Source organism: Tupaia chinensis, unplaced genomic scaffold (genome assembly GCF_000334495.1).
Source record: "Tupaia chinensis unplaced genomic scaffold, TupChi_1.0 Scaffold144276_1, whole genome shotgun sequence".
NCBI classification, from domain to species: domain Eukaryota; kingdom Metazoa; phylum Chordata; class Mammalia; order Scandentia; family Tupaiidae; genus Tupaia; species Tupaia belangeri.
This window is the reverse complement of record NW_006204133.1, coordinates 6,055,391-6,081,097: the sequence shown is the minus strand read 5'-3', so window position 1 is coordinate 6,081,097 and position 25,707 is coordinate 6,055,391. Positions and strand designations below refer to the sequence as shown.

Below are 25,707 nucleotides of genomic sequence, written 5' to 3'. Positions count from 1 at the left end.
GGAATGCGACCCGCGGTCGACTACGTGGGAGTCCAGCGACATAGCCATTACGCTAACTGCTGGTTCCCTCGCTGTTACATTTTTAAGAATGATTCTGCCATAAAGTTTTCTTTTCGTTTAGTTCCCCATTCATCTGAGATCTGAAACAGAGGCATACTCTGGTCTGTCACAGTAAAAGCACCAACTAAAGGTGAGATCTTGGGCAAGTCCCTCCACTATGCTGAACCTCGGTTCCTAACCTCCAGTTAGAAAGCAAAGCCGGCGATCCGTGAGCCGATCCCTGTGGCCCAGGGTACTCCCGTTACCCAGTTCGGAAGGGGGACTAGATTACGTTCCAGAGAGGAGCCACCATGGGGCCCTGCCTAGGCCGTGGAGGCGGCGGTACCTCGCGAGCTCTGTCAGCAGGCTCGTAGTGGGCTCTGGGCTCGGGAGCGTGGTAGCTGGGCTTGCTCCTTTCCTGCTGCGGCGGGGGCTGCGGGGGCTGCGGGTGCTGCGGGTGCGGCCTCCTGTGGTCATGCTGTAGAGACAGGAGATATGCTTGTTCTTGTTGCAACTGCCTCTGGAGCCTCTCTGCCTGCCGGTGCTCCACCATCTCCCGCCATCGGCACTCCTTGGAGAGGGAGAGGATAACACTAAATCTACGGGACACTGGAGAGCTCGCCTCGTCTCTGGATGTGCTCCTATTTTTGTTGTTAAGACAATACCTCTCCTACCCTCCCACCCCCTTGTTTTATAGCAAAGCGGAATGGCTGTGATCTTAAATAGCGTATCGCCTGTGGAAAAATCTGACGGCTGTAGGTCTGGTAACGATAATACCATGAGATGGTGAGAGGGAGAGAGAACGCCACCAACGTCAGTTTCAGGGGTGTCTGTACTAGGCTGAGAATCCTCTGGACGCGCTTTGAACCTACAGCCCTCAGCATTCTAGTCCGTTCCCTGAATGTCAAGGTCTGTTTGAAACCGCGTCTATCTAATCACATGAGAACAGTAACTCCCTAGTGGAAAGTGAGTACAAGCCACTTGCCATGTGCCCCAGCAGTCTGATCGTGGGAACTGGTCACCCATGGCGCTAACCAAAACGGCCTGGTGATCACCACAGCTTGCCCGACTCGGGGAGGGAGGAACACGCCCTGACACAACAGAACAAGACAGAGGCGGGGCGTTACCAGTAACATGGCCTGCTCCTGGAGCAGCTGCTGCTGAAGGATTTCCAAGTGCCGCTGCTCCTCTTCTAGCTGTCGCCTGATATACTCCTGTCACACAGAAATTACCCAGCAATCAATTCATCCAAAAGGACGCACCAGAACCACCTGAACGGGGTACCCAGACCCATGTGCTCCAATCACCATTAGTGGGAAGTCACTTAGAGTGAATACCTTTAAAACATCTGCTATTAAAGACTTTTCCAAGAACCTGAAGTTGGCCAGTAAGACCAACAGAGTCTAGTAAATGAGGATGACATTCCAACCACAGACTTCGCGGTGTCGGAATGATTTCTGTGAGAACCCCACAGGTAGGGACAGATGCAGAGCTCTGGAGGACGCCATTCCTTATAAGGACGGTCAACTCCGGAGAGATCAAGAGTTGAACTACAAAGAATTGGGGGCTTCTGATTAGTAGACACCTGCTTATTTATCATCGTTTATAACAATCATGGATCACCAATTTTGGTGACTAAAACCTGCTTCGTGTTTAACTAGAACAAATACAATCTGTGCTCTCCCTGAGGATGCGGAAGGGGCCTGGGATGACGACATTCTGAGAGCCGGGCTAGAGAATGGCAGACTCGGGCAGCTCTCGCACGGGGAGAGGTCCTGGCTCTACGTGGGATGCACATGTGTACAGAGAGGGTGGATGGGGTAAGTGTGTGCAGATGAGAAGAGAACGAGGATGTTCAATGAGAAGAGAATGCTTGACCTTTGTGACAAAGCAAACAGGAACACACATGCAAACCAGGTCAATAAGCCCTCCCTGGAGCTGGCCTGCACGTTCTAATGGACAGAGAAACTAGGAGGCCTGGGCCCGGGCCCTGAACCTCCAGGGTGCTCCTCACCGCCCGCTATGTCAGTCTCCTCCTTTGAGAAAAGCATAAAAAATCTCCTCTCCCAACTCTCAGGGCTCTTTTTTTTTCCTTTCTTTCTTTTTTTTGGGGGGGGAGAGGTTTTTGCTATAGGGCGCGTGCGCTCGCCAGACAGACAGAGAGAGACAGAGAGACAGAAAGTGAGAAATCACCCCCCAGAGGGGATGGCCACGCCGCAATCCCTTCTCCTCCATTCTCCTCTCGGGATCTTGGGCACACACGCACACGCGCCCGGCGTGAGTTTAAGCCACCGGGTCCAGGACTTGAACCGCAGTCGACTACATGGGAATCCAGCGACATAGCCATTACGCTAACCGCTGGTCCTTCTCAGGGCTCTTTTGTGAGGCTCAAACAGGAGGTAGGTCTGAAATAACTTTGAAAAGCACGAACTTTCTAACAAGCCAAAGAGGTTTCCTTTGTGACAGGGAAGAAAGCTAAGTACCTGCTCTAGAAGGGGGTAGACTGAGGAGCAGGAGAAACCTCACCCTGAATCGGATCACGTCTCAGAGTGTCTGCCACTGAGCACCCCTTGTATCGTGGCACGCACAAATAAGCATGGCCACAGTCACAGCTGAAGTTCCAGCTAGCCAACAATTCTGCTTAGGAGAGTGCTGGGTAACCAAAGGGGAAACAGAACATGAATGTCCTTAGGAATCCTTCTCTCATAAAGCAAATGGAGCTTTAAAAAGTCAGACTTAGGGGCAGGGGAAGCTCCTCTCCGAGGCCGCTGGTGAAGACGCCTGGTTCTGACCCAGGCTCTCAGGCCCGTCCTAGTGTGCCTCGCTCTCCTTGACACTCGCTGCGCCGGCACCTGCCCTCACGAAGGTTGCGGGGCCGGGATCTCAACCCATCTCTTCTTTGAACAAAACAGAACGAATCTTAACGTAAAAGGTCAAGTTAGTACTTGTCCTCTGCCTTCCGGTCACAGGGACAACCAGAAAAATCACATCGTATTCAGATCACAAAGGCAAAGAGACAAGATCCCGCACACTCGTACACACGCAGACACACTTAGGCCAGAATGGAATGTGTCCTAGAGCCCTGCTGATGTGGGAACTACTACTAGGGAGAAGCGTAAGAAAGCAGGGGGTCTGATGTCACTTCGGAGAGGAGGAGTGTAGACCTGCCATGCGCGTCTCATGGCTGCCACTGGAGCACCAGCATCACACCCCGCTCCCAGGCAAGGCCGAGTTATCCCTCGGAGGTTCCCTTCTTTAAGGCGTCCACTCTCTCCTCTCTGCAGCCTCAAGCGTAAATGTAGGTGGAATGTTAAAATACACACACACACACACGCACACAGGACGTGTGTACATACACTACACAGAGAAGTGGGTGGTAACATCGATAAGGTGACAGAATCGCTGACATGCCTGGGGAAACCCTGACAAGCAAGGTAAGCCGAGGTCTCAGAAAACCCCAGGCACGCGGTTCTCACCAGGAACGGTTTATGAGCATTTCAAATATGAAGTTTACGTATTATTTACACTGGTCCCAATTCCTCCAAAAATTCTCGTTCATATCCTTTCTTTCTTGTATTCAAGGCTTATTATAACAAAGAGTGATCAATTCAAAGAAAAGCAAAGATACTGGGCATGATTTTGGTGTATACAGATGGTTCAGGAACCAAAAACATATTCCCAATAAAATGACACCCAGCATTAATAAAATGCTACAAATGTTAGAAAGCCTTGATCTTTTTTGGCTGAAAGAGCCAAAATTTAAGAACACGCTAAACATGTTTATTATTTTCCCATGCTGCATAAGCATGGAGTAATTTGCAAATGCATGTTACAAAATTCACTTTAAGCACTAAGTATTTCAACATTTCTCTCAAGAAATTTTTTACAGTTGGTTTTTAATTCTTTTTAAAATTTCTTCCAGCTATTTGGTGTTCACAGAATTTAAGCCAAGCCTGAGGAGACACATTCAACAATCTTTTAAGGTATTAGACTAATCGGAAATCATTAGCTAGTTTCAAGAGGTTTCTAAAGTATAATACACAGTTCGCTTAAGACTAGAGACTCGATTCACTAGTATGCTTCCAAATGCTGTCCCATCTCCCACCATTGCAAGTCCTGAGGGTGTGTACACGTGTGTACACATGTGTACGCACGCACATGTGTACGCACGTGTGCTGTCTGCCCTAACCCCAGCGTACCCCCAGGTGTAGAAACAAAGCACCTTCACGGCTGAGCGGCTGGAACATAATTTGCGAACGAACCTGTTCTCTCTCCACCCTCCTCTTTTCTTCTTCTGCCCGTCTCCTCTCTTCCTCCTCTTTACGCCTCCTCTCCAGTTCCTCCAGACGTCGCTTTTCTTCTTGTTCTCTCCTTCGCTGCTCACGTTCTTGCTGCCTTCTGGCTTCCCGCTCTCTCCTTTGTTGCTGTGTGAGAGAACAAGCAGAATGACCAGGGCCCTTCCCGCTATGTCTCGAGTGCTCGTCTCCTGACCACTCATTTGCAGGGCGATGCTAGGGAGGCAAAGTCTGTGGACCCCGTCTCTACTGCCTCCTGGACCCACATGTAACAGCTGCCGTGAAAATACTGGTCAAAAGTGCTGTGCTTCGGTGAACCCTTATAGGTGTAGTTTGATTTCATTAACGATTCCCCTCCACTGTTCACTGTAACACAGCAAATAGGGGATATGGGATGCTTTATGCTTGGGTGTCATTAACAGAATTTCCCAGGGCCCTCAATCAAAAGACAAGACATAAGAAAGAAGCAGAATAGAAACAGGGCAAAGAAAGAGGGAAGGGGAAAGCACATGATAGGAAAAGAGGAACTGACAATAAAAAAGAGACACCATTATTATTACTAGATAAATTTTCAAAAAAAGCACTACTGAAAGGGTTAAATGTTTGAAGATCACGCCAGGTGCATGTGAGTACTTGCCCAGGAGTCCAGGAGGAGAATGGAGGAGAGCGCTTTAGGGATGAGAAAGGGTTAATTCAGAGTCTCGCTGGCGCCTTAGAGAAAGGCCCATCCAAAACTCCTGGACATTCTTTCTCCTTCCTTTTTCTTCCCAAGTTAATACAGTTGGTCCTTTCCTGACTTCATCACAGATAGCTAACCTTGTGTTTTCTGAGTCCCTGCCTGCGGACATAAAGATTGTTCTATCTGTCAACAGCTAGCACCAAAACTAAGGATGAATACGTGTGAGAACACAGCAGCCAGATATGACATCCAGAGATAACCACCAAGCAACCCGGGGACCGACAGATGGATCACCCCAAGTACTGAACCACGGCCCCCTTCCCTCAAGGGCCAGTAAGAGCTCCTTGCCCCCGCTCTTGCGCACAGTGCAATGCCGCATCCAGCCCCTTTCCACCAGAAGAAAGTGAACAAATTCTTTCCTATCCACTTTCCTTCTTACTGCGTCTCGTCCCTCTCGTGAACACATGCACCCCACGGCACAAACCTTACCCAAAGGATTCCCTGAGAAATGTAAAGAAAGGTGTTAACATGAGGACCTTTCTTCCGGCCAGAAATGATTCCGCATTCTGGCCTTAGTTAGTACTTTATCAGCATTATTCTCAAAGAAATCTGAGGCCTCTCTTGGTTTCACCTCTTTCATTACACAGGTTTGGGTCTTTTCTCCCACTGTCTTTTAGAATTCAATGCACAAAACTCTCCAGCCTTCCAAGAGGAGGAGGGTGGGGTCAGAAGAACAGTGCTCCTGCTCTGTGTTCTGCTCTAGTGTTTAAAAGCTACAGCTTTGAGGACCAAACTTTAGGTCGCACAGAGGTAAGCAGCACTCTGCAAGGCTGACTTGCAGGGGAGGTTCTGGTTTGCATCCAGAGACTTCTCTGAACACGCTGGGCACGTGTGTGCCACAATCCGAGGCTGTGAACCTGGGGGTGATCGTGGCATGAAGACTGTTGAGCGTGTGGGTCTCTCTATCTCTCTCTCTCTGAAGTTAGATAAACCTTAAAAAAGACAACTTTAGTGACTAAGCCACCTGTCCTAAATTCCAAAACCCACTCTGCCTCATGTGATGTGTCTCCTAGTCTGTGTTCAAACCCCAATCAGGGAGGATGGCTGAGAGCAACAGTTCATGTGCAAAAGGGCTCGGCAGCCAGAGAGAGGCTTTCTCGCGCCAACACCGAGCTCCTGGCCTTGGCCTGGTCGATGCTCAGGACCAGGGGGAATCGAGGGCACAGGTGCCATGTCCTGCCTTCTGCCCTGTGCCCCCCACCACAGGGGCTGGGGCTGCACGGCTCACGCACTGGTTTCCAGACAGCTAACACTTTTCCTTCCTCAAAAAGAAAAAAGGTACCAAAAAATAAATAAAACCATTTCCTCCTACCCTGGGACTCCATGAACACATAACACAGGAACTCGAGGTAAGGTACTCAAAAATCACATCCGAACAGCGTTCCTGGAGCCTGTCCCTTCAGGGTAAACTAAGCTAAGACCTTTATGTCTTTCAACTTTTCAAACATGGGCAGAAAGAACACGTCAGTTTCCCCCAGAACACCACTGAAAATAAATACACAGTAGCTAAGAACATAACCATTTCTCAACTATGATAAAAATCAGTTAAAGACTGCCAACTGGGAAAAATAACTTTGTTTAAACACAAATTATTTAATTCTATGATATTCCTGGTTACCCACATTTTCCAAAGAAACATCTTTCGAACATTTTGTTGAGTAAAATACATTACTAATGAAACAAAAAAGAGTTCTGGAACACCTGAAGACTAAAACCTCTTATTCATCAGTTTTAAAGGGTACAACCTGAGTGTTTCCCTAGAAGGGGTGACCGTGGACTGCAGGCCCAGGGGAGGAGCGTGTCCCGTGCTCTCCACCTGTCACCATGGGAGACTGCACTGGAGCAGTTCTGAGCCCAATCCGGGCCTAGTGGCAATCAACAAGCAGGACCAGCAGGAGGAAGCCGAGGACACCTGAGATGCGCAACGGAGAAGCGACGTGCGAGGATAAACTGGGGTCAGCAAACACACCCAGAAGCCAGGTCCAAAGGACCCTGCTGTCAGAGAGCAGAAAAATTCACAATCACAACGGAAAGGCAGGCAGTGAGCCACCCACGTGGACAAGCAGTAACTGCCCTCAAAGTCAGACCAGAGGAAAGGCAGGCAGCATCTACACCCTGGAAATTCTGCTTTAGCTTCAGAGAATAGAGGTCCCGAGCAGGTCAGATTAACATGAACAGGTCAGGGGACCAGCAGATAGTGTAATGATTATGTTGCTGGACTCCCATGTAGTTGACTGCAGTTCAAGTCCCAGGCCTGGCAGCTTAAAATTCACCCCGGGCATGTGTGCATGCCCAAAATCCAGAGAGGAGGATGAAGAAGAAGGGATTGCAGCATGGCCACCCCCACCTTGGAGGGTGATTATGAAGGCTCTCTCTCTCTCTCTCTCTCTGTGTGTGTGTGTGTGTGTGTGTCTCCAGCGAGCACATGCGCCCTATAGCAAAAATCTCTCTCTCAAAAAGGGGGGGGGGGACAGAAGACACAGACAGACTTAGAGACTGTTTTAAAATACATAAAATACACTGAGTTATGCAACTTTCAGATACATAAAGTGGCTAAAATAGTAAGATAGTTAAAAGGGGTTCTGGTCCTGACTGCATCGTACACGCCTGTTCCCCTCCCCAAGCTTCCCCTTCCTAAGTGTAGATAGAGAAAATCACCCAGTGAGGAGTGATACGAGGCACACTCCACAGGAGTCGTCAAAGCAGGGAAACACTTTTTTACACTTTTCTCACAAGCAGTGCACAGTATGGCGGTGTGGGCTTGGCCCTCCATGCCCTACTCTGGGAGTGCGCCTGGTGTGGTGAGAGGAAAGGCCAAGGAGGCAGATGAAGGGCTGAGACAACACGTCCCTAGTCATCCACTGGAGTCCAGCATCAACAATGAAGGCTCCTGTTCACTTGTATCTTCTGGTCATCCTTTACAAATGGATGTATGCAATGAGCGCCCCAGTTTATGAGCAGCCATAGTCCTGTCAGAGGCACATTCTCCATTTCTGACTAATGGCAAGCGTGTGCAACTTAACCACACTTAGCCACAGGCACCCCACTGCAGCCTTAGACGTGGTTACTGCCATTTCTTTACATGCTATGCTGGTTATTAAGAATTCTTAACTTGAAAGTAAGCCCTGTTAGAGCAGAGACTCCTCCAGAAAAGAGTTGGATGACAAAACAACTTAAGTTTGATTGCTGGATGCGGCCATGATGAGGTCTTGAAGGACTGCCACTCACCACACCCTGGCTGCCACACAGCTGGCAGTCCAGACATGGTCCAGCATGCAATTCCAACCAGCCTCAAGATTCAAATTCCTGTGTCTCCAGAGAGGAAAAGCAGAGCCAGGGTAGGAAGGTTTAGGGGTCAACCCAGAATGAACGCTGGCTTGCCACATACTCATCCTCTGGCTTAGAGCTCCCGTGTCCTCGTCAGAGCAGGCCTTAGCTCAGACTCACACCCATTTCTCATCCCATCCCTTCTGCCTTCCATCCCCGTGCTGTTGTCAGCTAGAGTCACAAGACCTTGGCAAATACCATGGGTTCTGACTCTGAGAGCACGCACATTCCCTTGCCAGGCAGTAAGCTGCTCAGTGGACAAATGTGCAGAATCTATTTCCTTGACTATTTCCAGCTGTACTGAGGATAGGGCCCCCAATGCAGTGGGAGATCTTGACTAATTAGTCTAACCACAATAAATGCTACTGAGAGGCAAATTCAAACTGCTCTTATGGGTAGCTCAAATGCTTTTCTTTTTCCATTGTAATTATGTCGTAAAACTGTTAATCACAGTACTAAGTAGGAAATTGTGAAAGTCTAAAGAGATTGTAAAGTGTAAAGGCAAAAAGGTATATGTCAAAAACAAGCTGTCCCACTTGTATAACTCCCAGTTCCCGAAGGATAAGGATAAGCACTTTTAAAGTTTTCCATTTTCCCCACAGCATTTCCATCCTTCTCTTTAAATAACATGCCTATAGAGCCTTTTTTAAAAATGTATCCACCTGGGCCAGAAGATGGCATGGTGGTTAGGGTGCTGGACTCCCATATCGTCAATTGCAGTTTGAGTCCCCCACATGGCAGCTTGAAAATCATGCCGGGTGCTTGTGTGTACATACCCCAAATCCCAGGAGGAGAATGGAGGAGAGGCAATCCGGCGTGGCCAGCTCCCCGGGGGGTGATTTCTCACTTTCTCTCTCACTGTCTCTCTCTCTGGTGAGCCCACATTCCCTATGGCAAAAATCTTAAAAAAATAAAAAATAAGTGTGTGCCTTAGATGAGATGCCATCTATTAATGTCTAAAGAATATCCATGGCACCACCCTACCCCATGCTCTCAATACAGTCTTTTTTTTTTTTTGGAGAGATTTTCGCTATAGGGCGCGTGCGCTTGCCAGACAGAGAGACAGAGAGACAAAAAGCAAGAAATCACCCCCCCCAGGGGGGACGGTCACGCCGCAATCCCTTCTCCTCCATTCTCTTCTCGGGATCTTGGGCACACACGCACACGCGCCCGGCGTGAGTTTTAAGCCACCGGATCCGGGACGCGAACCATGGTCGACTATGTGGGAGTCCAGCGACATAGCCATTACGCTAACTGTTGGTCCTCTCAATATAGTCCTATGACAATTTCTGAGAAAATGAGAACCACATCCATGATTGAGTCATGTACTAGTAACTTTCCTTTAGTTTTTCAAGGAGTTATTAACTGTTTTTTTGGGGGGTTTTCCTTGGGCCTATCACAAAAATATCTATAAATAAAGTCTTGTATTACCCTAAAACTCCCTTCAAACCCATTAAAGCAGTTAGTTATTCTTTCTTTCTTCTTGGAATTCAATGCTCTGGTAGACTTCTTCTTCTACACTGCACACCTAACTGGTCTCATCCCAGAGTTCTGCTCACCAACTTCCTGGAAATCCTTTAGGACTCTTTCCTGCACAGGATCTCCAGTTCCTAGAATGACAAGGATTCTAGGAACTTGTCATTTACCTTTTTATTTTCCAAGAAAACCTTCTCCCACTGCTTCTTGAAGAAGAGTGAGCAAGAGGCAAAAGACTGAGGACTCTGCATGTCTCAAAATATTTATTTACCCTCAGTCTATACAAACAACCTTATCTGATTCAGAGTTTCCACGGTGCTGCTCCGTCATCATCTGGTTTCTGATGCTGCACCTGGAGAAACTGAGACCACCTGGATCCCTCATACTTAGTACCGGCTACATTCCCCCAGCCACTCTTCATCTGGTCCCGCATGCCGCCATTAGGCCTTTCTTTCCATCCTCAATATTCTAGAATTTCAAGATGCTGTATCTGCTTTTTTTTGGGGGGGGGGGGTCTTCATTCATTTATGTATTGGGTACTTGAAGAGCCTTTTAACCCAGGAAATCTTATTACTTAGTTCTGGAAAATTTGCTTGGAAATTTTGCTTATATTATTACTGTGTTTGCCCTAAAGTATTCACTTACTAGAATATCCACTGAATGGAAGTTGGACATTCTGGATTGCCTGTTGATTTATCTTTTTTTTTTCTATTATCCATCAGCATCTATATCGCCCCACTCCATACTTTTAAAGGTGTTTCTTTTTTTTAATTCAAAATTCTTCTCTATTTTTTGCATATTCTTGTTTCATCAATGTATTTTCTCTTCTCTATCTTTTTTAAGTTTATTTCTTTCATCTATGAACAGAGAGACAGATACCACCCACATCAGGGTCCAAATGCTGTCATTCACGCCCAGACTCAGCCAGCCCTGGATCATGGGCACACAACGGCCCTGAGAAACCCAGGGAGGTCTCTCGATGTGAACCCAGAACCTTTCCATGTGGGTCAGCCTTGCAGAGCATATGCTACCACCGTGCCAGCTGGCCCCTCTCCCTTTTCTCAGACAAGCCTTTGTGTGTGCATGTGTACGTATACAAGGTGGTTTTCCTTATTCCCTACGTTATCTCTGCTTCCTTCTTTTTATTTCAAAATCTTCCATGTTACGGATTTCCTTTAGTGTCTGCCATCTTGGCGATCTGTTTACATTAAAGACACCAGAAAGCAAACGATCAGGGATGAAAAGGAGATAAAAAGTACCTAGCAACAGCTGGCTTTAGACGGACAGGATGGTGAGGCACCCTGACGTTTCCACTGGGGCTGCATTTCCTTAGGACTGGTCACTAATCTCCAGAGCAATCTTCACAATATTCTGGGAGTCCTCCCAATATCTTATCCAGGTTGAGAAAACGGTGTAAGAATAAGAGATGGCATGTGTGATAAGTGTGGCTGCCAGCATTCTGGGGGCTAAGCGAGGTGAGCATTTGCGGTCACACTGACCAGTGTCCAGATTTCCAGGTAAAGCCCTTGTTGGGTCAGTACCTCTCCGTCCACGGTGAGTTACACGGGACTGCTCTGCGCTCTGAGTTCCTGGTGCTCACTTTTCCCAGAGGGCCTCTGCTCCTGCTAACGAGGGAGAGAATGGTAGCCTGGCTGCCTGGAGTGGGGAAGTCTCAGTGTATTTATTCTCTCTGTCTCTGTCTCTGTCTCTCTGTGATCTTCCACACACAATCTAATTTCACAATTTGGTATCCTTTATTTTGGCCATCTCTGTATTTTTATAGCATTTTTGTTTTTGCATAACCATTTCAGGGAGATTTCTCAGTGAACGTAAGGCAAGCATCAAGTTGTTTTGTTGAATCATTTTTCAAAGTCAATATAATGAACTTTTATTCAATTAACTAAAATTAAAATTTACGATAAGTTAATTCAAAAATGTACTATCAAAGAAGAAAAAACAAGTAAGCAAATCAACATCTTACAAATAGAAATAGGCAACCTAAAAAAAATGGATTGCCCAATGAAGACCTCTGAAAGGCTGTTTCTTTTTCGTTTCACGTGAAAGCATCATATTTCTGGTTACCAGATCAACACACACAAAAGCCACATGCTCCGAGAACAGAAAACATGTCTTACCCATCACTGTTCTCCTTAGTAAATATCACACATTCTTGTCCTAAGAATGCAATACTTTTTGACTTGACTGACTCTCATATCTAGCAGATGACAGTCAAGATAAAAACCCTGTGACTGTAGCCAGCATTGGGCAATAAGAGGTGAAAGACCAGGAACACATTCATATCTCTGGGTTCTATAAAATCCAAAGCAACTTTTTCAAGATCACCAAGTAAGTGCATAAAGTCTTGAACAAGGACTGGATAATGCCTCTTATTTTACAAATGCCTCAAGGATATCCTACGAGGGCCTTTGAAGTACTGAGGTGGCTTTGAGACTCAAAGATCTCAAGCCCAAGGTCCATTTTCAAGTGGGCACAAATTCGAACAAGCTCTTTCTTTCCAGATATACACACAAGATTATGAGTGACTCAGTCATCTGACAAATATGTACTAAGCATCGCAGGTATACAAAGATTATATAAAGACAAACCCTTTCCTTCGAATCTCATCAGTAAGGTAAGTCATGTACATGACAAACTCCTAAGACTATGTGGAGAGTGGTGAAGTTTCCCACTAGGCAAGCCCTGGTTAGGAAACCAGCCGGGGGGAAGGACTAGTGACCAAGGTAAAGAGCTCTTCAGTTGTAGATGCCGACTCTGCATTCAGCTCTAACACAACTGTAGCTGGGACCAAGAGCAAGATTTTAAACTACCATCTGGAAAACCACTATAGTCAGAATAGGCCCTAAATTTGGGAGAGGTACAGAGAGGAATAATTAAAAAGTTACAGAAGGTCCTCAGTAAGCACACTTAAATAGATGAGTAAGGTGAAAAGCTAGTTAGCCTCTTGCATTAGACCCTCAAAAGGAAATGGCCCAAGGAACATACTTATAAACCATTAACTACCTAATATCAGTCCACACTGGATTAACTTTCTGCCTCTGACTTCAAATAACAAAACCCAGGGGATTGTAATGACATGCCTTTTCAGGTATACCCCACTAAGAATGACAAACATGATATAATCCTTTGAAGCTTCTGCAAAGTCATGTCAATATTATTTCCTTAAATCATTCTTTCTTATAAAAAGGATCAAATTAATTGAAAAAAAAAAAGACTGCATGAGGCTATGAAGAAGTTTCCAAATCTCTCAAGATAAGATTTCCTTATTATTTAAATTTTCCCAAGCATGCCTATGGATAGAAGTGTGTACTTTTCTGACTATACTTTCATTATTGAAGTTCCCTTTCTAGTGTGGTATTTAAAGCAACGCTTGCATCTCACAATTCTAAAAACTTTTCTAAGATGTACTGATAACGGGTCCATTCAAATACATGTGACTGGACTCCTCCGCTTTAGTGGAAACTAACGCATGTCAGTAAATCACCCCATTCTTCAAGATTCAGCTATTTCTAAGAACTTTTGAGGTCATGTTATTGCACACATAAACTATCAACTCTTTTTTTTAAAAAGAATTATCTTCTTTAATCTTATTCACATCATTATTATACTTTTAATTTGACCAGAGAGAGACAGAAACAAGGAGAGAGAAAAAGTCAGAAAAGTCCCAAGCCACCACGTCTGGGATTCGAACTGTGGTCAGCCATGTGGGAGACCAGTGCCTTTACCACTGCACCCCCTACTGATCCCTACTATCAATTCTTGAGTTATTTTCATATGCAAGCTCCGAAGAATCCATAGTAGAGAAACTATTTCTCTCTCCTGAAAAGACAACTTTTTCCGTATTTTTAGATAACAAATAATACTATACTTGCTTGATTAAATTAACTTTTAGACCATTTAATTATAAATATAACCAAGCACCCAACTATGATGCCAAGAGAGTAATTTAAGAACTTAGAAGGAATTCTTAAAGGCAAGACAGTCACCCACCCTTCTGTAAGACGGCCATGCGGCTGCAGGGGCACTGCCTGCCAGGGCACCATGATCACAGCACACTGTAAAGGTGGAGCTATGAAAGGTAACAGCGCTAACAGGTTCTCCTGGTGTTATGTGCTAATGATGTGCCAAAGGCCTTTCTGGAGGCCAGGAGGGGTGAGGAAATGGTTCCTAATCCTTTCAAAAGCATGGGAACCCTGCTGGCAAGCACTTGGGGGAAAGAAGTGACTGCCTTCCTTCTAAGATCTGAGCCAAGAAATATGTGGTGTGGTTTATCAGGTTTTTACTGACAGAGGTCAATGTCTTCCAAGTATTAAAAGTTAACATCAATACTAATCCCATTTTACACACAAAATTCTTTCTAATTTCTTCCACTTCCACCCACCCCTCTAAAATTCAACCTTGGGATGCGTAGAAATCTCTTAGGGACTTGTGGAAATGAGAGAAATGAATGTAACTGGGTGTCCTGGTAGAAAAGAAAGCAAGAGAAGAAACTGCTGAGGCTCACATGAACATTGAACCCTCTACAGAGGGAAGCAGCTTCTCCAAACAATGATAACCGAGACGTCAGGGCTGAAAACACTGGAAGGAAAGATCATAAAGGCAGGAAAATTATATCCACAGATGATGAGACAGAAGTCTTGAGTGTCTTTTCAGCAGTGTGGAAGAAGAGAGGGGGAGGCAGAAAGAGCAGGAAAGTGATCAAGAGCCCCTAAGTGAGGCTTTCCACTCTACTTGGACGGGCAACATTTAAAGCTCAGGAGTACACCATGCTCATTATCTCACGGAGGAGTAAGATTGGCAAGGACAAAGGGGGGATCAGACAGTGGTGCAGCAGGAAAATGCAATGTTCTGCACACTGACCCACATGGTCAGGTTCTGGGTTTGTGTCCAGAGACCTCCCCAAGTACACAGGTACACACGTGCCCACACGTGCCCATGTTCCATGTCTGGCCGAGGCAGCACTGAGACCCCGGTCAGGTGCTCTCCCAGAAAAAATAAAAATAAACACAGAAAAAAATACTTTCTAGAAACATTAAGCTAAAAGTCTGATTGTGACCCTTATTATATAAAAAGGTCATTTAAGCTGTTTGAAATGAATGAAAACGACTGCACAGTTGTCATGGTGCCACAGACTTGCCAAAAACAAATCTTCCTTAGGAAATCTCCTCCTAACATCTCCATGTTTTTCTTTGCTTCCGTTACTACCCAAAGTGTACTGACTTGTCTAATCTTAACTTAGATGAATTTACTGGGTCATCGAAAAGTCATGAAGCATTTTTGCATAGAAAAATAAGTCATGACTTTCCCGACAAGCCAACAGATTACTTATAGGATTTTCTCTAGGACACAATGTTGTTTAATATTTTCATTAACTCCAATGAAGAACGAGGAAGTATGCTAGTCAAACGTGTAGATGTCATAGAAGCAGGGAGTAATGGATTCCAAATCATGACTCAGTTAAAAAAAAAAAAAAAAAAGGACAAAGCCATTAGAATACAATGGTAATACCATCAATATACTCAGTTTTGCTCAAAATCAAAATAACTGGGGCTGGACCCATAGCATACTGGTGAAGTGGAATGAAGTGTGTTTGGAACAGGACTCCATGTGGCCAACTGTAGTTCAAATCCTGGCCCCAGCACCCTTGAAAACATGCTGGGCACATCTGCAGGTGTGCCCCAACTCGCCAAATCCTGACAGGAAAGAGAAGCAGAGAAGAAAGGATGGCATGGCAGAGTGACCGCACCCAGTTGTGGGGGATGTGCTCTCTCACACACTCTCTCCTGCTCTGTCTCTGGCAAGTGTACGTGCTCAGGCAGTGAGGTCAAAAAACAAAAACCCCACAGAGGTATAAGTACAGAATAGGAGAAGAGGCTGGCCTATGAAAAGATTAACAATTTAGCTAGATACAAAGTTCTCTAGAGGACTAAAGGTGTAATGAAGATCTCAATAGAAAAGTCAGTACATAGCAGTTGAGCTTTTCCCTATTCTACGGGACCCGAATTTGGGTAATACGCTCAGCATAGGCTGACTAAGCACAGTGAGCCCAGAGGAAAGAGCCTCTGGGAGCACACACACAGAAGCAGCAGCAAGGGAAGAGAAGGGAAGGGGCAGGCAGCAGGACTTCCACTCCCAGCTGGGCTGCAGTCTCCCCTCTCCTCCTAAGACCACTGAGAAACAAGGAAAAAACAAAGCAACCCCTTTGTCACAAAGTTGAGAAACAGACTCCAACCATCTGCAATGACTTCCAAAAGACACCCAGTCAGACAGGGGCCGAGGAGTAGATAGAACCAGAGAAGCAAAGGAGAGGAAGCTGACGTCATTGGGTTTCATGGGGTCTAAGACAGGGCTGGGGGCTGGGCAGGTATCCACCTTTATGATACCTCTTCAAGACAGGGCAGAAGGCCTGGTTTGTGCAGTTTCAAAGAATGAGAAAACCTGTACTGTATTTCTCCAACAGCCTTGACTTTGGCCCTTTTTTTTAAACTAGGAGGCTGACAGAAAGTTGTTAGCTCCTTTCGGTTTTAATCGTCACTTATTTTTTGAGTGAGGTGGACCATCTTTACGTCATTCATAAAACTGGCAATCTCTATTCCCCAAATGGTTCTGACTGAATCCTTCATGCCAATACAGGGCTACAAACCACCTATGGTTCAACTCTTCCCAAACTGCCTTTCTGGGACCTAGGGTGCAGACAACATTTCATCATTACCTGGGCTAATAAAAAGGAATTAGATCACCAGGAACCTAACCAGTGGATTCCATTCATGTGAGCATGTCCTTTTTGGAACTTGGCTCCGTCTTTCCTGATTGAGAAATGGGGCAGGGCAAAGAGGCGACCCTGAGCTTCAATCTGTACCGAGAGCTGAATGAAAGGACTAGCTGGAACATGTATGTGCAGAACTCTCACTTCAGCAGACATGCCTAATTCACTAGCACCTATTCAGCCAAAAAGCAAAGTGACTCTACAACGTCACGCCGACCTCTTAGGCCACCACTCACCTTCACCTTGCAATCCTCACTGCCCACCACATGCAGAGCCTGGAGAAGAATGCTCTCCTTACTACCGAAGCTTGAAAGCCATTCCATGGCTTGGGTTACAAATGAGCTCTCCTTGATTGGCCTTGGCACCAAAATAACCCGTGCCACTTGCTGCAGGAAAGCATCATCTGGGGTCAGAAAGGACAGCAGGGAAAACTACATAAAGAAATACCTAGAGAGACTGGTAGGTGGCATGGTAATTAAGGGTGCTGGACTCCCACACGGCCAAGCACAGTTCAAGTCCCGGACACTCTCCCCACCCTCCCCCTCACTCTGTCCCTCTCTAGTCAAATTAAATAAAGTTAAATAAAATAATTCTTGAAAGAAAGAAAGGAAAAGAAAACAACTAGAAACAGTCAGAGCCTCCAAACTCAAGCACTCCCATAGAGTAAACGCAATAACCAATATGCAGCTCAATCTCTAACTAATTCAGGATTTCTGTTATGTTCAATGAACGTCAGAAAAAAGTCTGAACAAAAATATTATGAAAGAATTGCAAATAAACTACCAAACAAGGCACAGAAAGTCAAGTTGTCCTTATGACAGGACAAGGTAGGTCCTATGTTTTCTTCTAAAAGCTCTGAGTATTTTCAGGTTCCTTAGTTAGCCAGCCAGCCAGAGAGAGACAGAGAGACAGAAAGCGAGAAATCACCCCCCAGGGGGGATGGCCACGCCGCAATCCCTTCTCCTCTATTCTCCTCTCGTGATCTTGGGCATGAACGCACACGCACCGGCGTGAGTTTTAAGCCATCGGGTCCAGGATGTGAACCGCGGTCGACTACGTGGGAGTCCAACGACATAGCCATTACGCCAACAGCTGGTTCTAAGACAGTGACTTCCTAAACAAGGAGCAAACTTGTTAAAGGTCTGCAGAATCTAGACTGTAAATACAGAGTAGAAAAACGACTCCCAGACTCAACACCAAGACATACTGTTGGGGACCAGAAGGTGGTGTCATTTTACATTTCTGGACTCCCACGTTGTTGACTGTAGTTTGAATCCCAGGCCTGGTGGCTTAAAAACTCACACTGGGCACGTGTGTGAGTGTGTGTGCTCAAAATCCCAAGAGGAGAATGGAAAAGGAACTGCGGTGTGGCCATCCACCCCCCCCCGGGGGGCTGATTTCCCACTTTCTGTCTCTGTCTCTCCAGCTAGCATACACACTCTACAGCAAAAATCTCTCCCCCAAAAATAAAAAGGCTGAACTGTTATTTAAATTCCACTGGATGGTATCAATACAAGGCCTTACTATTGTTCTGTTAGGTTCTTTTTCAGGAAGAAGAAAATAAAAATGAAATGACAAGGTTTAGGAGTGAAATGGAAACAGAAATTACCATGAATGAGAAATACGGACTATAAAGAGAAGAATAAAAGGTAGTAAAGAGAGAAAAAGAGACTTCTCGACCCCAGCCCGTAAAATGCAGGGAAACAATACATTTCTGTGAATCAAAAATGTACAAGCTGTAGGGACCCACACTACCAATGTATTAATGAGTCAAATTTGTAAGTAATGTCAAATATATTTTCTTCCCATAGGACACAATTAATCCCATATTAAAATTCTGTCCTTTGCTTCCTTATTCTTAAACATATGTCCTTGAAGATAGGACATGCAGGGAAAAAAATGTTTCCATGTGGAAAAAGTCTGAAGTTTCAGAAAAATATGCACCTACCAACTGGGACGCACAGGCCCAGAGCAGAAAAGAAATCAGGTCAAGCCTGTGCAGGCAACATAACCACAACGGGGGCCTCGCCTTGCTGGCGGGAGGCTCTCCCCGGACACCGCCGCTGCGCTCCGAACACAACATGCTGGTGAGCAACACGGGGCAGGTCCTTCAAGTGTTGACAAGGAAGACCTGCAAGGCCTCCAGGAATGCGAAGGCCTGCCAGTCTGAAGGGCTGCGCCAGGAAGAAGGCACTGCCTCGGGACCCTCGGGTATTCCTGGGGGTGTCTGGCCACCAGTGTGAGTAAAGGAAGCACTAGGGTCAACGTGGACATTTTCTTGTGTCTACCTCTTCTAGCCGCCGCCTCTGCTCTTTCTGCTGCTCGATCCGCTTCTGCCTCTCCGCCAGCAGCTGCCTTTTATACTCTTCCTGCTCCCGGAGCTGCTGTTCCTGCAGGAGCTGTTGTCTGCGAAGAGCCTCCGAACGCTCCTTGTTCTCCTGCTGCAGCCTCAGGAAATCCCGACGCAGCGTGGACTCCCCAGGCACGTTGACAATGGAGCTGTGGGGGAGCAGGGCCGTCAGGGGTGCGCCCGTGTCACTCTGCCCGCTGAGAGCGGTGGCAGCACCCGGCTCCTTTCTACACTCCCTCTCTTAAGGAGTCCACAATACCCACAGGGATGGTTACAGGACCAACTCAAGAGTCCCACATCGTAAGACTTCGCCCCACTGAGCGCCTGGTAAGACATTTCTATGTGGGATTTTCACATCGACGCGAACTCCACAAAAGGAAAGGCTGAAGCCGCCTTCTACCTCCCTAGGCCCTGTGACTACCTTACCTCCATCACGCATCAGCAAGGCATCAGAGCACTCTGCGGTACTTCCTACTGCTTCATCCTGGCCTCGTCCGCCACCAGGGCTTGTCACGTGCTCCCCCTCTCTTTTTCTATTTCCAAGGGCAGCAGTTGAACCCCAAGGAGCCCTCCGGAATTAGCCATTACACAGACAAACAGCATCATTTCTAGCTCGCCTCCCTCGTGGAGAACTACTTTTCTACTCCCCTACCAGCCGGAATAGAATGGCAAAGAAATCTCTTTATCCTGCCTCTTTCAGAATTCCACATTCCTATCCTAAACCAATTGTTCTACTCATGAAATCTGTGAAAATTCCAAAAATTTTAAATGGATTTCCTCTAAAATGGATTCGAATTTTCCCCTACATAAAAATATATATAGGGACCAGCAGTTAGCATAATGGCTATGTCGCTGAACTCCCATGTAGCTGACCATGGTTTGAGTCCCAGACATGGTGGCTTAAACTCACACCGGGCGCAGGTGTGTTCATGCCCCAAGATCCCAAAAGGAGAATGGAGGAGAAAGGATTGCGGCATGGCCATCCTCCCGGGAGGTGATTTCTTGCTTCCTAGCTCTCTGTATCTCTCTGTCATTCTGAAGCGCATGTGCCCTATAGCAAAAAACCTCTCCCAAAAAAAAGAAGAAAAAAAATATATAAACATATATACACACACACATTGGGGCCAGCAGGTGGCGTGGTGCTTAAGGCACTGGACTCCCACATGGCCAACTTGGCAGTTTGTACTCTGGACTCAAAGGCTTAAAACTTAAGCGAAGTGGTCCATATGTGTGTGTCCAAAATCCTGAGAGGAGAATGCAGGAGAAGGGACTGCAGTGAGGCCATCTCCCTGAGGGATTTTCCTACTTTCCCTATCTGTCTCTCTCTGGTGAACACATAACCCTATGACAAAAACCTTTAAAAATAAACACGTAGAATTTCTTCAAAAAAATTCCGTAACTCTCCCTTCAAATTCCCCTTCAAACTCGCACTCCTCCGCTTTAAGTCCCCACGGGTCTCGACATACCCTGATAACCTGTCTTTGTTCCGTTAATCAATCATAGGTAGCTTCCCCAAAAGCCTATCACTACAATCCATACGTCCTTTATTTCCTTTTTTTTTTTTTTGGAGAGATTTTCACTGTAGGGCGCGTGCGCTCGCCAGACAGACAGAGAGAGACATAGAGACAGAAAGCGAGAAATCACCCCCCAGGGGGGATGGTCACGCCGCAATCCCTTCTCCTCCATTCTCCTCTCGGGATCTTGGGCACGCACGCACACGCGCCCGGCGTGAGTTTTAAGCCACCGGGTCCGGGACACGAACCGCGGTCGACTACGTGGGAGTCCAGCGACAAAGCCACTACGCTAACTGCTGGTTCCCTACGTCCTTTATTTCCTGATTAATCTGTCAGTATGAGGTTCGTGCTACCAGTTTTAACTCCTCAACCTTCTCCTCTGCACCTTGGGAAGCTATGGACAGATCAAAACATAGACCATGACACGGATCACTATAGATCACACCTACCACGGAAATCAATGGTGGAAGTGCAGAATCAAGAAAAAGTCATTTGGGAAAGACTGCAGCTTTGCAACGGAAGCCCTGCTGGCCCTGAGCAGGACAGTTCTCTGTGCAGGACTGTTCTACACAGTGCAGGACCTTCCCCATCGGTGCCTCCCATAGCAAGAAACATGGGGCGGCCCTCGTGTCCAGCCCACACCTCCCAGAGCCTGGGGAGCGGATGTGATGCAACCCCTGGGGGGAGCCACTGGCCAAGAGACTGGTGCCAGGCGGGTATTCACAGGAGTCTGGCAAAGAATAAAGGACAGGGGATGATACGGCACTAACTACAGGCTCCTTCCGACTCTGCAGGATCTCCTGACCTCTGGCATCGACATGAAGCTCGGTAGCTCTGGCGTGTTACCTTGGCTCTCCTTCCTGTTCAGGCACTTCCTCCTCCTCCTCCTCACTCCCACTGTACTCATACTCCGTTTCATCTGCAAAAGAAAAGGGACAAGATAAATGGACCGTTCACAAGCCCTGACACATGTCTATAGAGGCAAGCATTTCTGAGAGCAAAACAGCCCCAAATAGACAACGCATTCTTTGTAAAAGCAGCCATTTGTATGGAGAACCTGAGAAGACGTGGGAGCAGGGCAAAATACCAATTCGCCGCACTGAATAGCGGCAGTACCCTGGGCCAGCCTCACGGTCCACGGAAAGGCCGGCTGTGGCATTCGAGACCACCTCCTGTGGGTGAGGACCACCGGCTGTGGCATTCGAGACCACCTCCTGTGGGGTGCACTGCTCAGAGGGTGAGGACCGAGGCTGGGGCTCCAGGACCCTTGACAAACAAGGAACGTGGCCGAGGCTGCCAGCAGACTCACAAAGGCCTAATTTAACTGCTGAAACCAACTCAGCCAGCGAGAGCATTTATTTGGTTATTTTGAGCAGCAGGGATCCACTGAGAGTGCAACAGAGAAGAAGTCGGCTGGGTGGACAAAAAGTGAAGCAGTAAGTACATGCTTAGAGCAAAAACCCAAACCAAATATTCCCACAAATCACAGAAGGTGAAACTGGGGAAACTAACAAAACGATATAGAAAAGAATGAGACAAAAATGGCTCCACCTAGACTGGACATCCAGCAAAGCAGTCACCATGAATAACCCGCCTTCATGTCCATGAGTTACACAGCATTTTCCCAGAAGTCACAGGCCATTTTACTGGTCCCTGCATCAAGGTCAACATCCAACTTTCCGTGAGCGATTACACTCCAGAGAACAATCCAAGCGAGAGAGGTTGAAGAGATTGAAAAAGCAAAGTCTACTCACAAACAAAAGAAGACAGTTCTATTTTTTGCCAGATATATATAAGGAAAAAAACCAGTGTCCTGGGAAGAAAAACGAGTTTATGAACTTAAAATATGGTTCGAGAAGACCTTGGCAGTCTGTATGTATATGACGCTACTTCCCCACGCCTGACGATCAAAGTGGCATCATTTCTATTAGTCGACACAGAGCTGTACGCTAGCTCTGAAGGAAAATCCCACGCTAAATAATCTTGGCAGTACTCTGAACAGGCTCGCTATTACTTTCCAGTTTTGTACGATTCGCCACTAATTACTGACGAGGGGCTGAGTACACACGGAAGGTGAATGCAAAGTGAAGACCAAAGAGGTCACTGCGACTTGAAGACAAGAAACGCAGGGAAGGGCACCTCTGTTTTCACCTGCAAAACACAGACTGCGAGGATTCCACGAGGAGACCCAGCTTAGTGCTGGCTCTGGCAAATGCTCCAGCAGCGTTCACTGTTAGTGCTAAGCAACAAGCAAATGACCCGATATGCGCATATCGCTTTCTACAAAATGGTCATGCCACCTGAAAATTAAAAAAGGGAAGTCTTGTTTTTAACCTTTGGTTCGCTTCTGAACAACTGCTTAGGTTAACACAAAAAGCTTAATTCCTGTTATAAGGGAATATATCAGAGGAGGAAAAAGGTTATTGTGGACATTAATGATGACAACGATGAATACTAAGGTTCTATGAAACTCATGCAAAGAGCTTGGCCCAGGCCTCCAGAAGCACAACTCTGACCAGCTCGCTGACAGCCTTTAACTTGCTCTTTTTCATTTCTTCTTCGGCCTTCAAATTACAGGGTCGAAATATTTAACAGGATGTTAGTTATCCAAATGTTCTGTAAAGTCACTGTAAGACTCCACAAAACAGAAAGGACCAGTGTCTGCTAGCAGCCTTGATGATGTCGGGGTGAAGCCTGGACTGCACGCACCATGCTGGACAGGAGGACACCCAGTGGGCACAGCGCATGTACAGAGAGAACGCAAAGGAACCTTTGGTGACGAGGACGACGGCACCCCTCGCACCCAGGGCATGAGGCAATCAAAGGGAAGCAGGAAGGGTCGCGAGGGTCCGTGCCTCACACCAGCTGCTGTAAGGGCAGCAGGGGTGACCCTGTGGGGTGTCTGAGCCAGAGAACACACAAGAGCAGGCTGATGGCGGTGGTCACCGCTGACGGGTGCTCACAGTCCCCACGTGGGGGAGAGCACGGACGCAGCCGTAGCAGGGAAAATCAGGAGTAACCAAGGTGTGCTTCCCGGGAGGGGACGAGCAAGCCACCCCCGCACCCTGACCCACCACGACGCCCAACGTGCCGGTGTCACTGGACACCATGCAGCCCTCGCCGATGCCAGCAGAGCCAGGCTGGACATCGGCCTCATCACGGACTCGTGTGGCAGAGCCCAACGACCCGAGCACTGGCCAGGTGAGTGACATTTCACAGTTGGGAAAGGAGTGACCTACTCTCGCTGGCAAGTACCTAAAAACGAAAAGTAAAAGTAAATAAAAACAGGTTTAATACCTTTCTCTCCTCTCTTCTTTCTGGTCCGGTCTATATGATCCTTAAGCTGGATTCTAACTTGCCTTTCGTTTGGCTGATCCCTTATGAAAGGATGTTTCAAAAGCTGTTCTGTGGAGGGCCGCTGCATGTAATTCTTCACCAGACACCCTTCTATAAAACTAAAAAATTTCTTTGACCTGTAAAAAAAGTAACGAAGATCACTCAACTTGTACCACGAAGAGCACGGCTCTAAAATACCAGTAACGTATGAAACAGGAAGAGTCTCAGAACGCGCTGTGAACATCTGCACACGCGTGGACAGTACATGGAGCACACACGCGCGCACGGTCACTGGGGTCGGGGCACCCACACACACAGTTTAATACCAGTAACGTATGAAACAGGAAGAGTCTCAGAACGCGCTGTGAACATCTGCACACGCGTGGACAGTACATGGAGCACACACGGTCACTGGGGTCGGGGCACCCACAGACACAGTTTAGGCATCGCTTCTTGAACGGGCTGCACACGGCAACAGACAGCTGCTGTGGAAGGCTGATCTCAGTGAACTGGGTTTGAAGTCCGGGCACTCATGACCCACTTCACCGGGGGCTGGGGAAGGACAGGGCTCACGGAAGGTCTGGCTAACAGGAAGCAGACAGAGTACAGATGTCTGGTACCGTGACAGACATGGAGATAAGAAAAAGAACAAGGCGGTGGCCAGGCGGCGACTCGCGAACCTGCCGATCTGATGTTTCAACCACTGTTTCACACGGATTGACAGGCGGGTTCTCTCCAAACGTGGAGGAGGGAGCACCGTTTGGAGAGGCTCTGCCTCTGGTCCCTACACTCACCCTACGGGCACTTTCACCTCTGCCTGTACGTGGGACTCAAGATGACGCCCCAGCCTTCGCGGTGGCCGCTCACCCATTGTATCTTTTGAGACTTGGCTCTGAAATTACTTTGTTGGAAAATCTTTCTTGGTAACACTCCACCCTAACTGCCTCAAGTTAGGTGCCTTTCTTCTGGGGTTATCTGCCTTGGACAGACTCCCCGCTGAAGTTTCTGCCTCACCTGCTGCTTTGAGACAGTACAGGTCAGGAAACGGTTCCTATTTTCCACCGTCCCAAGGCGCCACACTATGCATGGCACGCCACGACGGGTAAGTAATAAATTTTTGTTGAATGAATGAGTTATTTTATATTTAAAAATTAGATTCAGAATATTGATTCGGTTCTTTCCAATTACTTCACTGCTTTTCAAAATTACTTCTATCGTCTTGTATTTCCATTCAAACTTAATTTTTTTTTTTCGATTCAACAAATATTTATGGATCCACTCTTTGTTTGCGTTAGGTTCTATAAGAAATCCACATAGGCAATAAAGTGAAGGAAATTTCGGTATGCACAACAGCACATTAGAAACACAAAGAGGAAAAACACAACCATTACAGTGGGTTGGATATCGAGTGGGAGCAGGATGTCTGTTACCCCAAAGACGAGGGCGAGAAGACAGACTTCCAAAGTGAAGGGTAACAAACAAGGGCAGGAAAATGCTACAGACGAATGAGTCCTTTTCTGAGGCTAGTTTGAAAAATGGAAATGAACAGAAACACAGGTCAGGTAAAGGCAAAGTCACTTGAAGAAGCGCTAACTTTGGTCTGTGGTTGAGGAGGGACTCAGAAGACTCTGTAAGGTGTAGTGGAATGCTCTTGTACACAGGTTCCTGAATTCTGCTGCCCGTATGGATCATTTTGAGGCGTTCATGAAAAATACACATACCTGAGTCACTCCCCAGACCAGAAACTTCAAAGGTGGAGCCCTAGTGAATTAAGACTCAGAAGGATTCTCATGCACCATGTCCACAGACTAACATCTGAGATCAACAATATACAATATATTCCTTAA

At 46.8% G+C, this 25,707-nt stretch overlaps 1 protein-coding gene across 20 annotated transcripts in view; it reads right to left on the bottom strand.

The window, feature by feature from the left end:
• MAP4K4 (mitogen-activated protein kinase kinase kinase kinase 4) overlaps positions 1 to 25,707 on the bottom strand; it is a gene marked incomplete at its 5' end in the record, with an annotated part of 213,826 nt that overhangs the window by 35,673 nt on the left and 152,446 nt on the right. For 12 of the 20 annotated variants that reach the window (XM_014583398.2, XM_014583401.2, XM_014583405.2 and 9 more), the window contains 6 exon segments: positions 386 to 610; positions 1,167 to 1,253; positions 4,302 to 4,463; positions 18,949 to 19,159; positions 21,371 to 21,443; positions 23,822 to 23,997. In XM_014583398.2, coding sequence (XP_014438884.1) covers positions 386 to 610; positions 1,167 to 1,253; positions 4,302 to 4,463; positions 18,949 to 19,159; positions 21,371 to 21,443; positions 23,822 to 23,997 — 934 coding nt within the window. 20 annotated transcript variants of the gene reach the window in all.